General features: G+C 35.8%; 6 protein-coding genes across 9 annotated transcripts in view; 3 read left to right on the top strand and 3 right to left on the bottom strand.

Annotated features, from left to right (window-relative positions):
• The window catches only part of LOC123016319 (protein split ends), a 36,112-nt gene extending 35,023 nt beyond the window's left edge, over positions 1-1,089 (top strand). For all 3 annotated transcript variants that reach the window (XM_044416644.1, XM_044416645.1, XM_044416646.1), the window contains one exon: positions 9-1,089. In XM_044416644.1, coding sequence (XP_044272579.1) covers positions 9-137 — 129 coding nt within the window. In that variant the 3' untranslated portion in view covers positions 138-1,089. The remainder of the gene's footprint in view (positions 1-8) is intronic.
• LOC123016323 (anaphase-promoting complex subunit CDC26-like) lies at positions 1,003-1,543 on the bottom strand. Its single transcript, XM_044416652.1, has 2 exons — positions 1,402-1,543; positions 1,003-1,359 (listed from the first exon to the last, which is right to left on the bottom strand). Exon 2 carries the CDS (start codon positions 1,340-1,342, stop codon positions 1,118-1,120), a length of 225 nt encoding a protein of 74 aa, XP_044272587.1. The 5' UTR covers positions 1,343-1,359; positions 1,402-1,543; the 3' UTR covers positions 1,003-1,117.
• A 59-nt stretch (positions 1,544-1,602) lies between these two features.
• LOC123016321 (casein kinase I) lies at positions 1,603-4,927 on the bottom strand. 2 transcript variants are annotated; one of them, XM_044416649.1, is made up of 8 exons: positions 4,337-4,927; positions 4,158-4,268; positions 3,775-4,110; positions 3,514-3,716; positions 3,307-3,466; positions 2,903-3,094; positions 2,751-2,856; positions 1,603-2,602 (listed from the first exon to the last, which is right to left on the bottom strand). In XM_044416649.1, the coding sequence occupies exons 1-8, from the start codon at positions 4,410-4,412 to the stop codon at positions 2,539-2,541; spliced, it is 1,248 nt and encodes a 415-aa protein (XP_044272584.1). In that variant the 5' UTR covers positions 4,413-4,927; the 3' UTR covers positions 1,603-2,538. The 2 variants fall into 2 exon arrangements, with proteins under 2 accessions (XP_044272584.1, XP_044272583.1); XM_044416648.1 differs by having other exon boundaries at positions 1,603-2,598; positions 4,337-4,765.
• LOC123016322 (NADH dehydrogenase [ubiquinone] 1 beta subcomplex subunit 10) lies at positions 4,793-5,759 on the top strand. Its single transcript, XM_044416650.1, has 4 exons — positions 4,793-5,109; positions 5,213-5,348; positions 5,401-5,540; positions 5,585-5,759. Exons 1-4 carry the CDS (start codon positions 5,022-5,024, stop codon positions 5,695-5,697), a joined length of 477 nt encoding a protein of 158 aa, XP_044272585.1. The 5' UTR covers positions 4,793-5,021; the 3' UTR covers positions 5,698-5,759.
• LOC123016320 (meiosis regulator and mRNA stability factor 1) lies at positions 5,749-12,883 on the bottom strand. The gene is made up of 14 exons (XM_044416647.1): positions 12,356-12,883; positions 12,031-12,312; positions 11,802-11,980; positions 11,416-11,554; positions 10,910-11,182; positions 10,658-10,858; positions 8,603-8,791; positions 7,520-8,554; positions 7,238-7,468; positions 6,727-7,189; positions 6,541-6,677; positions 6,440-6,490; positions 6,140-6,389; positions 5,749-6,091 (listed from the first exon to the last, which is right to left on the bottom strand). The coding sequence occupies exons 1-14, from the start codon at positions 12,761-12,763 to the stop codon at positions 6,042-6,044; spliced, it is 3,888 nt and encodes a 1,295-aa protein (XP_044272582.1). The 5' UTR covers positions 12,764-12,883; the 3' UTR covers positions 5,749-6,041.
• LOC123016324 (prismalin-14-like) lies at positions 10,203-10,650 on the top strand. The gene is made up of 2 exons (XM_044416653.1): positions 10,203-10,363; positions 10,413-10,650. Exons 1-2 carry the CDS (start codon positions 10,352-10,354, stop codon positions 10,575-10,577), a joined length of 177 nt encoding a protein of 58 aa, XP_044272588.1. The 5' UTR covers positions 10,203-10,351; the 3' UTR covers positions 10,578-10,650.
• Positions 12,884-12,936: the final 53 nt, after the last annotated feature.

The following is a 12,936-nucleotide window of genomic DNA, read 5'->3' as shown; positions in this document are numbered from 1 at the left end:
TTTTGTAGCCGGCTTATGTGGTGCACATTTTCCCATCGTGCGACTTTGTGAATGAGAACCTCCGACGGATAGCCCCCAGTCTGCTCGAACGTGTGGCCGACATCGCCCACTTACTCATCGTAATAACTACAGTGTGATAGCATGATTGTTTCAATATTTCGTTCACTTTAACACTGGAAATGACTGTTTTTAACCACAATGTGTGTCTTACTCTCACCGATTTTTTTCGTAAAATCTCGAAATGTGGACGTTATCCAAAACTGGAATTACTTAAAAATATATTTAAAAGTTTCACTGTGATTTCTTGACAAACGTTATTTACTATTATTAAAAAAATAATAAAACTATTAAAAAAACGCTAAAATTAACTTACTACCTATTTAAGAAGATCTCATATTGAATTTAGTTATACAATTTTTTTCTTGTTTGAAAGATCTTTATTTTCGTATTTGTACGTTCGCGGTATATTTGCAATATTTGCAAGTATGCCACGAAAGTTATTTTAAGTTTAACTTTGGGATTTTGGTGCTCTAGGTTTTATTTTTTTATTTTCTTTTTGTTATCACATAAACACGCTCTCGAGAGCGTGTTTTTGTGACTCTTATTTTAATACTTTCTACTCTAGAGCGTTTATATAGTTTTTGTTATTATTTTTTGGGTTTATTTTGTAGAAAGTATGGAAATGAGTTGTGCAACGTAATCTCAAAGTTTTGTTGCGGCTTCAGCAAGGCTGTACATTTCAAATTAAACGTTACCCGTTTGTAGTTTGAAAATATGGCTAATATAAATAAACAAAAAAAGTATATAGACATAATATATAAATATGTAGCATATATGATTATATGAAGAAATCAATCATTTTTTAAATTACAATGTAATATATATGTGAATATAGTTTAATTTGTTACTTTAAGCTTTTTTTGAGTTATCGTTAAGATGTTCTGTACAGTGTACTCTAGGCTGTAAGTATGAGTTAGCCAGCGTTACAAAAATAATATAGGGAACATTGTGATGTCTATATATTACTGTAAATTTTGTACATAAACTGTGTATTGTGAGTATACATTATTATAACTATTACAACAAAAAGTTTTTCATTTCAATCAAATCCCCCCATTTATAAGAGATTGGGCCGACACGAAGCCCCCGTTGTCTTCTCCGGGGGGACATAACCAATCCTCGAATACACTTCCTCCTTAGATTTGGGGCCACTTTGCCAATTTGGAGCCCCCTCAAAACCCTTGCCCTTCTCCTGCTCCTTCGCTATCTGCTGACGCATATATTCATACTCGCGAATATCATCCACTTTCAATTCGATAGTTGTGGGGGGCCGTCGCAACATTATTATTCACCTGAAAACTATAAAAACATAACCTCAATTTCACAAAACAAAAAACTCACTCTATATTATTATTGTGTAATTATTCTACGTGTGAAGTAGATCAGTATGATACAATTCTTGGTTTATTCAATAATAAATGTTTTTTTTGACATAACCTCAAATTTTAGTACAGTGAACTGCATGTGTAACGTCAAATTGTACAGTACAAAACAAAGCTAAAGTGGACTAGGAGTGGGGATGTGGTAAATAACACGAGTGAATTAAATCAACTTTAGTGACTTTTATTTCGTAATTAACATACATAGTGCAGCAAATAAAACAAAAAAATAATCATTTTTGTTTTTGACACTTGAAAACAAGACATTAACATTGTGATAATGCTAAAACAGTAAATACACAACTGTGGCTTAATTTCCAAGTCTAAGTACTTAATAAGATTTTTTACCAGCAAAATTTACAAAATAATGCACTATTCTGAGGTTATTTTTTCATTTATAATGTACAACACTTAAGACCATCTCTTATTTACAGAATAATCGCGTAAATCTAGCATACAATATTAAAAATGAATTAGAAAAAGAAAAAACCTAAATTGCGGTTAATTTTAATTGTATCAAAATTACATTAAATTACTAGTTTTTTTGTGATTATTTTTACAATATTTTTATAAATTATAAAACTTAATTTCTCCATAGGAACAAAACTTTGAAATGCAGTCAATCAGAACACAATAAGACAACGTACTGACAAAAAACAATCACACTTCCAACTAATCAACAAATATCTTGTGATAATGTTTCTTGTTACAAAATTGAGTTAATGCCAAAAGCACCAACTAATTGTTTTTCTCTTATACTTGTCATAAAAGAAACCTAAACACTTATGCTATTATACAACAAAATACACAATAGTTGATCAGTCTAGATATGTACAAAAGTCCAAACAGATTCCGTTTCAATTTGTTTCAGTTTAATTTGTCCCTTCTTCTAATTGAAAAAAAAAAACAAAAACAAAACAACCGTAACTTCAATTCCCTCAACTCTCATTTTAAGACAATAAACGAAAAAAAAATTATCACAAAAAGAGTTGAAATAAATTCCATTGCACATACGAAATCAAAGTTACGAAACTTAACAAAATCACACATCTCTATTCACTTTTTAAGTCTCGGTGGATCTTTGGAGGCGCTTCCTCTCCTAGGCGGGCCTGCTTGTCCCGCCGTTTGGTTGGGGGGCGCCATTGCTACTCCGGAGGCGCTTCCAAAACAAACAAACATCACACATAGGTTTCCCATCGTTCAAGGATGATGATGATTGGATGATTAATTAAATGAAAAAGAAAAAAACAAAAAAAAACAAAAGCAAGTCAGTTATTGCATGAATGAGATTAAGTCGTGATAGGCACTCACTTGGCTTGTTTCGAATTGCTCAAATCAGAAGTGGAGGCGTTTGGGGCCCCCTGACGAAGTCTCATTGACACACGACGTTCATGACTATCATACAAACGGGGCGAGTCTGAAATTTCGCAATTAGGGACAATGGGGGCCAAAAGCCAACTTACTGCTACTGATGACGTCTTCAAGGGGGTTAGGGGCGGCACTATTCGCTGGCACTATGTCAATGCGGTCGTGGGGCCGCCGGGTGCGGCTCTGGGGGGCTGTTGGAGTGGAATCGCCGGGGGTGGCGGCATGACTCCCGTAACGGGTGCCCGAACGGCCGGTGTTCTCCTCGCAGTGGCTGCCCCGGGAGCCCCCTAACATCACAAATATAAAAATTACTTAATTTTTTCGAGAAATCCAATTAATAACAAATTCCAACAAAAGTGGCAACACTGATAACCTCGTCACATTTTTACCAAACAATAAATAGAACCTTATCAAGAGATGCGTCAATTATAAAACAAAAGAATTGCGTTTTACACTGTTACCAAACTTGAGTAAAAAAATTGTGTAATAAATTACTAACCAAATTTGAGCATATTCCAATCAAATACGTAATCGTAGGTGAAACCTTGACGATGGAAAAGTGAACGGAAGAGTTGTCTCAAGTAGCTGTAATCGGGGCGTTCCTCGAACCTAAGCTGTCTACAGTAGTTCAAATAGGTGGGGAACTCCATCGGAAAGCCCTAAACACCCCAAAATTACAAAATTATAATGAAAATCGGTCATATACCTTGCACAATTCTTCTATCGACGTCGACATCTTCTTCTCCGAGATCCTCTCATACTTTTGTCTTTTTGTGGCCGCTTTTAAGCCCTGCCACGGCAATGAGCCCTTATTGAAATACATTAAAACGTAACCTAACGATTCTAAATCGTCCCTTCGCGACTGTTCTATCCCTAAATGCGTGTTTATGCTCGCGTATCGCGCGGTACCTGAAACAAAATTTAACCTTCAAACTATTTTCCAAACAAATATTTGAAATTGGCTCACCTGTGAGATTTTTGTTTTCTCGATAGGGTATGTGTTGGTGGGTCCGTCCGTCTCTGTACTTTTTCGCCAGCCCGAAATCAATTATATAAACTAGGTTACCCTTTTTGCCCAAGCCCATGAGAAAGTTGTCGGGTTTGATGTCGCGATGGATGAAATTACGCGAGTGAATAAAATCAGTACGAGATATTAATTGGTCAGCTAACAGGAGAACTGTCTTTAAGGAGAAACGACGTGAACAAAAATTGAATAAATCTTCTAATGATGGTCCTAGGAGTTCCATTACCATAACGTTGTAGTCACCTTCTGATCCGCACCATTTCATTTGGGGTATTCCCACTGGAAAAAAAATTATTTTTGTGATTTTTTTGGGGTTTTATACTTACCTCCCCCCTGCATCATTTTGTAAAATTTTGACTCTATGTGGAGTTGCGGGTGGCGGGTTTTGATACATTCTAGCTTAATTGCGACCTCCTCCCCCGTGGATATATTGGTACCTGCAAAATGGTAAAATTCATGGTACTTTTGATGTTTTGTTTACAGTGAAATTGCGGATGTTTCTTACCTAAATATATGTCTCCGAATGACCCGGAGCCTATTTTACGGCCTAGTCTGTACTTATTGCCCACTCTAAGCTCCATTCCACCTCACAATTCACACAACAAAAGACATGAAATGCTTTCGTACTTCAGGCGGCCATATTAGCCAACTATCATAGGAAATTTGACGTAACTAGAAGGCTTAGAAATTCGTTTTTTGTTTATTTTTAGGGAAATTTACAGCTAACAGTTGGGGTATTTAGAATTTCACAATTATCACAGATTCGTCAATAACCGAAAATTAATTTTGCAATTTCGCGTTTCATTATGGCCTTTTGGTGACACACACACACAACGAAACAACTGAGAAAATAGACGGCCAAGTTGCACGTTATTATCAAAGACGCGACCTTGAATATCACGTTTCACCAAACAATAACCACGGAGTGGTACGTTTGTCGCAACTTGACTGAAACGACCAATTTCCCATTTGTCACGTTGCTAACTTCATGCCAATAATTATGCACAATTAAGACACCTATCGTAATTAAATCATAATCAATTCATTGAAATTATAATGACAACTCAATAATTCGGTTTAATTAATAGTAAATTTGCCAAATTGTGATTTTTCAACTCGTGGCTAACTTCACACCAAAGTCAACTGTCATTTCAGGTTCATGCAAAAATATTTAATTTCGGAAAATAACAATGCCTGAAGTGGAGCCCCGAAATGTGGTCGAGAAATTCTTCAATTCGGTTGCTAATGTTCTAGTGACACCAACAGTTTGGGTTCGAGGTAAGTTCCCCGACTTAACCTCAAACTTGTGTTAGGTGCCCCCTTAAATCCCCGAAATGAATCCTCCCAATCTGGTTAACTATTAAATGGTGTTATATTTTAGAAAAAATCGTGGAACCCAACCAGAAGAGTTACCCATGGTACCACCAGAAATTCCGTCGGGTGCCCACCATTGACGAATGTTACACCGATGATGTTGTGTGTTACTACGAGGCCGATACTCAGTACAAACGTGACAGGTAATCGACCCTAAATGCCTCATTTGGGGGGTTATAAAGTGTTATGTAACAGGTTAGTCGACTCAAATATTTTGTCGATTCTGAGAGCCCGTTTCGAGGACTGCACTCTCTATGAAGCCCCCGATCACTTGGAAAAGTGTAAACCAATCTGGAAGCAATACGAGGAGGCTCAAACCAACTGGTTTATCAAATGTGAGTAAGAAATTTAGAGATTCCAAATGAAAACTGTGTTCCAGATGGCGATTTGGGGGGCTATCATAACGTCAAAACCGCCTACATGAAGCAAAAACATCGCATGATTTGGGAGCGCCGTCACGGTCCCGTCGGTTCAGGTAAAAAAACAGAATGAAACTGCCTTCAATGTAGTCCCGGTGTATAGTATAGTGAAATAAATTGTTAATTATTGGAAAAGTATAAATTTATTTATCCGCAAAAATTCTACAATGGTTGTAAAACTTAAAGTAGAGGGAACGTAATTACAAAGTCACAAAGATTATAAAAATATTTGTACATACATCTGAGCAACGAAAATGATTCATCAGTACATTTTTTCACGTAAATTAACATTATAAGTAAATTACAGACAGTAAATTAAGTTGGTAACGCTATCAATTGACAGCGTTACCAACTTTAACAATAAAAGAAAACAACTTAACAAATACAATCACAGTGAAAACTTAAATTACATGTTACTTAATTATCGAAATCCAAATAACTTGTGAAACGACGTTTGGTACCTGACCCTAATAAGAAATCCAAAATCAAAATATTTTTACAAAAAACACACTTACCGCAAGCCCCTGATTCAGTTTCATTATCTGATGGCGAATTCTCCAATTTTGAATTAACACCAGAATCGGTCGAATCATCATACACACCTTTCAGCATTAATTTATCGGGCATTGGCAATTCGGCCGGATCGGGGGCTTTACCCCACGGATTTTGATTTCTCGAAAATAGGAGCTTCGCCGGCGAGATTAAGTCATAGGGATTACCTATCGGTTGGGGATTTTGAATTATGGGTAAATCAATAGCTAGATTCTAAAAAACACCAATAAATTTCTTAAATCATTTACAAATCGCTCAATTACCATTTCAGACTCTAGTGCGGAATTCTTCAATGGACTCCAAATAAATGAAGTCTGAAAAACTCTTATTTAAAGCAAGAAAAAATTATGTATGTTGTACTTACAGGAGTGGGCGGAGTGTCAGGTTTAGGGGCCTTGAATTTCCTAATTGCCCCTGACGATTTTGGTATAGGCGGTGGTGGAGATTTTTTCGTTTGATGGTTCCAATCGTAAATTTGCCTTGGTATGGGAACGTGATATTCTAAAATTCAACAAGTTTTAAAAAATTCAAATATAGATCCCTAACTTACCGCCCAAATTTCGATTAAGTGCAAGCACACTCTTATTATATCCACAAATAAAAAACAAAAAATCAAACTGTTCGTACAATTGATCAATCGTGTTGATTTTAAAGTCCGAAAGTCGGATATTTTTACCGAAAAATTCATAATACAATCTTCTCAAATTATCAAACAAAATCGACCCACCAATGATGTACAATATGTGATACAATTCAGCGGCAATAACATATAAATCGGTTAATGCAATGTAGATTCCATCGTTTTCGACCGATAATGTTACAACATTCCTCAACTGTTTCAAATCATTAATATTAATATCACTATTGTATTTCCACTGGTATTCGTATTTGAAATTTGAAAATTCTTTACGATATGGAGGCTTTACTAAAATGGCCCATATACGAATTTTAGCAACAGCAATAAAACCAACATCAACAGTCACCACCAAATGGCCAGAACTTGTATCAACAACCTGTCGAAAAAATATAGTATGCAACTTATACTTGTAACATTCCCTAACCTGGACATAATCATTGAGTTTCTCCAATAGCTCAAACAACGTCTCCGATTCATACACTTGTGGTTTGAGCGGATAACCGCACTCTTTCAAGTAAATCCCCGGAAGTTCCTCGAGTAAAATACTCAAAGTGGGTGAATTCTTCACAAAACTCACTATTTGAGTACCCAAAATCTTGAGCGATTGGTTCAACGTAAGGCTTATGGTGCGTTCACCTTCAACTAACTCTTGTATCTGGAATAAAAAATTAAATTAAGTTGGCAACACTATTATTAGCCACCTCACCTTGACCACATCGGGGATTGCCTCAAACAGATCAATCAATTTGGTAAATCCATAATCCGAAACACGACATTGATAACCGAAATGGTGATGATAAGCTGGCACAAATTTAGTGAAAAGCATCGTACAATTAGGGGAATGTCTTAAAATATCAATAACCTCCATTGCAAATTGTTTCGTTTTCATTAGTTGCTTAGCAGTTTGTTCACGTTTCGGTACCGAAATGACTAAATTCTCATCATTATGCATAATTACGACAACATTGTCGGGCACTTCATCGAGTAGATCCAGAAATGTGCATAAACCATAATCGACTGGATTAAACACTCGATTCATGACCCGTTCATAGGCGGCTGGAAAATCACCAACAGTGATCTGTTTTGTCGGCTGGACTTTTAAAACACGTAATAAGTCTGAGGTAAAGCGACGCATTTGTGCTTGATGTGATAATGTAATGATTTTTCGTGAACCATCACCGATTATTTGTACTACATGTGAAATCGATTCAAATAAATCAATCAGTTTGACGTAACCGTAATCGGCGACGTGACATTGTCGACCGAAATGACGATGATAGGCCGGTATGAATTTACTGAGTAAAAGCTGACATCTATCGGTGGTTTTAAGTAAATCGACTACTTCACGACAAAGTAGACTGATATTGGGGACTAATGATGGTGGTACAGCTTTCAAAATTGTCTCTTCATCCATTTCAACCTTTAATTCACGTTTAATCACTTTTATGTTCTTATTCGGACCGGAATTTTTAATCTCAATATTGGCAACACACGAAATCAAGTGTTCGAGGGGAACCCCAGAAGCATCCACTGGAAGTGTCTCATGACACACTTGTTCATAGCACGCTTGAAAACTGAGCAAAGGCATCGAACCCATATGTAAGTTTAGTAGTTGGTCCAATTTGGTAGTAAATTGACGCAATGACATCATAATATTAGGATTTTGATTCGTATTGAGTTCACACCAACCAAGATTGGGTAAACCACCGGCACAATGAATGGTACAGTACGGTACTAGGGTCTAAAAATTTTTTTTAGTAGGGATTTTTTAAAAAGTTGTACTACCAACCTTGCTCAAATTAGGCGGTGGAAAAACTTTCATTTGTTGAGGGAATGAAATAATACGACAACCAAGATTGTCGCTGATTTTACAAATGTCTTTCAATTTGTTGACTTCAGAAACGGAAACGGCGTAATTGTAACGCGATTCGAGCAATTCCATAAATTTAAACAGGGGCATGTTGTTGTCGGGGACTTCCTGGAAAGAAAAGAAAACGGTTGGCAACACTAGCGAATGATTGTATAAAAAAATGAAATTTTTAAAAACTTATTTACAAAGTTGTTGCTAAATTTGAAAAAATAACATTTGGTGTTGAAAATGGAAGCTGTCAATTTTTCATGACCAGCTTTGTTTTTTCTCAAATAAATACAAAATAAAAGTTTAAACATTCTAACAACAATTAAAAAAAAAAATCTTATTGACAATAACAATACATTGATATTGTTTTTTTTTATTAATCTGGTTATCTAATAACTTGACAGAAGGTTAAATTCAATTTGCATAACATCTGTTTATACACAGATAAAAACACTTTGCATTTAATGTCCTTGTGTGAAAATTATTAATACTGAATAAAAAAAACTACTATGGAGGATTTTTCAATCTTCCAAATGTCAATTTTAAAATACACAAATTGCAATACTGTATATTAAAAAAATGAAAAATCAAATTCTTAATCTTAATCCAAAATAAAATCTTAATTTTATATTTATTTAACGAAATACAGGGTGCGCCAGAACTCGCGCCCCGGAGAAAATTTTCAAGTAAAGTAAGATACCAGGAACATGAAAAAAATGTTTAAAAAATTCTATCTGTCAAAAAATTTTGACATTTTTTGAAATTTGACATTTTTTTTATATCTATTTAATGATACTGATGATGTTGTATATGTTTTTTACAATTATTTAGTAACGGGACAAAAATTTTGCCAATAAAAGCCACAAATAACATTGAACAAATTTAGGATATAGCTTCCTAGTTTTCTCTTTTCATAGATTGTAGCAAAAAAAACTTGGAAAATTATTTTTCCAACAAAAATAAAGAGAGTCAAAGTGCAAACTTTAAACCCTCATAACTTCGAAATTTTTATAGATAAAATTTCTGTTCTGGCACACCCTGTATATTGTTGTGTCGCAGCCACCTCTTGCATAACATTAATTACTCCCACTAATCGAAAATTGTAAAACTAAAATGTTTATTTTTTCACATTTTGTGAAAAAATAAAAAACGAGACATATTTGCGTATAATAACAATAATAATAATATAATGACAACGTATATTTTGCTAATGTAATTATCATTTTATAAATTTCAGCCAAAAATCCTTCAATAAAATTGCATCGACATTTGGAAAAACCAGTTTAAATGCAACACCACTGACTAAATTATTTTGTTGCAAAACCACGTAAACCATAAAAATCCAGATTAAAAAAAACTTAAAAACTGGTCGTCATAAATCCATCAAAAATTGATAAATTATTAAAATCTCTTCTCTATCTCAAGACCACAATACAAATGAAGTGACATTTAACCACAAAATGGATCAAAATCCGGACTTATTTGACAATGACCGTGAAAAACCTGTATTCCACTTAGTGCAAAATGAAATTAAAAAAAGTCGTCTAATATTTTAATTAAAAAAATTATCATTCGCTTGTTTCGGTGACACACCCCCACAAAATCTAGTATAAAATCACCAAAATCGGTGAACAAAAATCAGATTTGATTCAACCAAGTCACAACAAACAACACATCAACATGTTCAAATTGGTGAGTATTAATTAAATTCAATTATTTAATTTAAATGTAAATTTTTTAGTTCGTTTTCTTGGCCCTTGTCGCCTTTGCTTTCGCCCTCCCTAAAGCCCAACCCCAATTCTACGGTGACTATTCCGCTGTTGGTTATGGTGGTTATGGTTACGGTGCCGCCCCTTACGCCTATGGCGCCGCCGGATATGGTGGCTACTATGGAGGCTACTACTAATTTAATAGTTATTATCGTTTCTGAGAAACTGACACAACCAATATGCAATAATAAATAAAGTTATCAAAAAGTACAGTTACCTGTATTACACTTATAACCATGGCTCTCAACTCCTCCAGATTCGGGGAATTACTCTGTGCATACGACACCGCAATTCTCTTATGTCCCAATTTCTGTCTATGAAGTTGCGAAATGATAAATTGTGCTGCTTGTTGATTATTCACTCTGATATTGGCCACAGGAATCCCATCTGATTGTACCATCACTTTTAAACTCGAAATCTAGTAAACTGAAATGTCAAAAAAACGAAAAACAAAATGGTCGTTTCATACCATAGCATACTCCTTTAACAAGTCCGTGAGCATTCGGCGTAATTCTTTGATATTTAATGCAGGATCAAGATTCGAAATAATAAGATCTACCGGTTTTGAACAATCTATTTGCATTTTATTACCACCATCATCGCTGTATTCCGAACTGACACTTGTACGACGAACACGACTTGGTAGAGTTTCTTGTGGTGTTCTAAGACGACGATTCAAATAATTTGTGTCCATAAGAGACGACGATGAGGCCATTGGACGGATAGGAGGAAACTCTTGCTCCTTGGAAGAAACATTTTATTAGAAAAAAATTGGTAACCCTGAGAGTGACATTGACATTTAATCACAGCCACCCTTTTAAAATCAGATTATGCTTCATCGCGTTATCATAACCACCAAAGGAACTCACTTTCGGAATTCGACTTTGGGGCCTCAAACTCGGCCTTAATCATCACTTATCTTATCAAAAAAAAAAAAAAACAAAAAAACGCACATTCAAATGTTTTAGAACTTACATAGAATTTTTTGTCTCGTCCTTGAGCCCCTTGAAACACCCCATCTTTCACTTTACGACCAGTGTAACTCCTCAATGTCGGTGTAACAGCCTTGATTTTGTTACCGAAGACATCTTCCCCATGGATGCGTTTCTGTGCCCTAGAGAAAAATTTTGAAAAACACGTGGTCGAGTCCAAATCAGAAATGGGGGTGTTTTAAGGACTGTTTTACACTCACTCACCTGTAATCCTTCTCGTACGGTTTAAAATGTGCCATTTTAGTGAACAAATTTCTCGAAATTGTGTGTTTTATTTAAAGAAATGAACGCAACATGTTAGAAGGAAAAATTTTTTTTGAACTGTTTTATCGGAGGGTAAAAAAGATTGGTGATTTCAGTGGTACCAACCTATTGGCAAAATCTTGATTGGAGAATCGAATGTAGGCAACCCCTTCGTCATGTTGCACTTCCACTACTCGCCCCCCACAATTATTACTTAAAAAATTCAAACGATTTTTAATAGTGGACGCACTTATCTTAGTCGGTAAATTAGAAATCTGTAAAAAGGACGATTCCTTCGTCACCCCCTTGAATCAAAAAAATGAGTTTAGTGAGTTTGGGGTGAGTTGGGGGGTACCTTGGGCTTTTCCTTCGGGAGCCCTTCCGTGATGGTCCTGTAGGAATAGTGCTCATTGGCGCATAAAATTAAAGCATCAGCAACGTTCGTATTATGAACTAGTATCACGCGGATTTTTTTGCGATATCTGAGATCCGATAAATCAGCTGCAAAGTTGATATCGCCGGAAATTAAAACCACAGCTGAGGGGGCTGCAAACACTTCGGCAAAGCGTCGCAACGACTGTCTTAACTTCTCATCGGCGGCGTTCTTCGACGTGGAGGCAACGTGAATCAAAGTCACCTAAAATTCGATTAAAATCGATCAAAATTCGGTCGTTACTCACTTGTGAATCGTGCAATTCTTGTATGACTTGTGGACGCTCCTTTTTCACGTCACACACAACCAAAAATTCCGCTTCGCGATTTTTTTCTAAAAAAAATTCCCTGATTCTTTGTACTACAGCTGAAGCACTCGTGTTTTTGGGTACATGGCAGTTTTCTATATCCCAAAATATACCCAAAGGTGGCAGTCGATGGCTTGATTGAGGTTTCCGCTTGTGGGGCTTGCGGAAATTTTGTGCGCTTGTTGAACTATCGGATTGCGACGACACGTACGAATTATTCACACTTTTTGAGAGTCGGGGCTTTGGTGGAAAACGGAATTTTGCTCGAGTTGTTGTATAATCGGACAAATTGAATTTGCGGTGAGAATCATCGCTGGAATCTTGCGAATTCGTGCCAGATGAATGCATTTTTCATTAGTCAAACCATTCCGATAAGAGAAAATTAAAATTACGACACATTTATTCACAAATAATCACATTTTAAAACTGTCCCACTGTTACATTTTGACGACTAAACATACGTGAAGTTAGGCACCAACAAAACACCAACTTGTCACCAGACAAAGATAGCCATACCACAT

The sequence above is a fragment of the Tribolium madens genome, unplaced genomic scaffold (genome assembly GCF_015345945.1).
Source record: "Tribolium madens isolate multiple individuals breed KSU strain unplaced genomic scaffold, Tmad_KSU_1.1 Scaffold_1;HRSCAF=32;Tcas5.2_LG8, whole genome shotgun sequence".
NCBI classification, from domain to species: Eukaryota; Metazoa; Arthropoda; class Insecta; order Coleoptera; family Tenebrionidae; genus Tribolium; species Tribolium madens.
The sequence above is the reverse complement of the archived record's forward strand: the minus strand, read 5'-3'. Positions and strand labels throughout refer to the sequence as shown.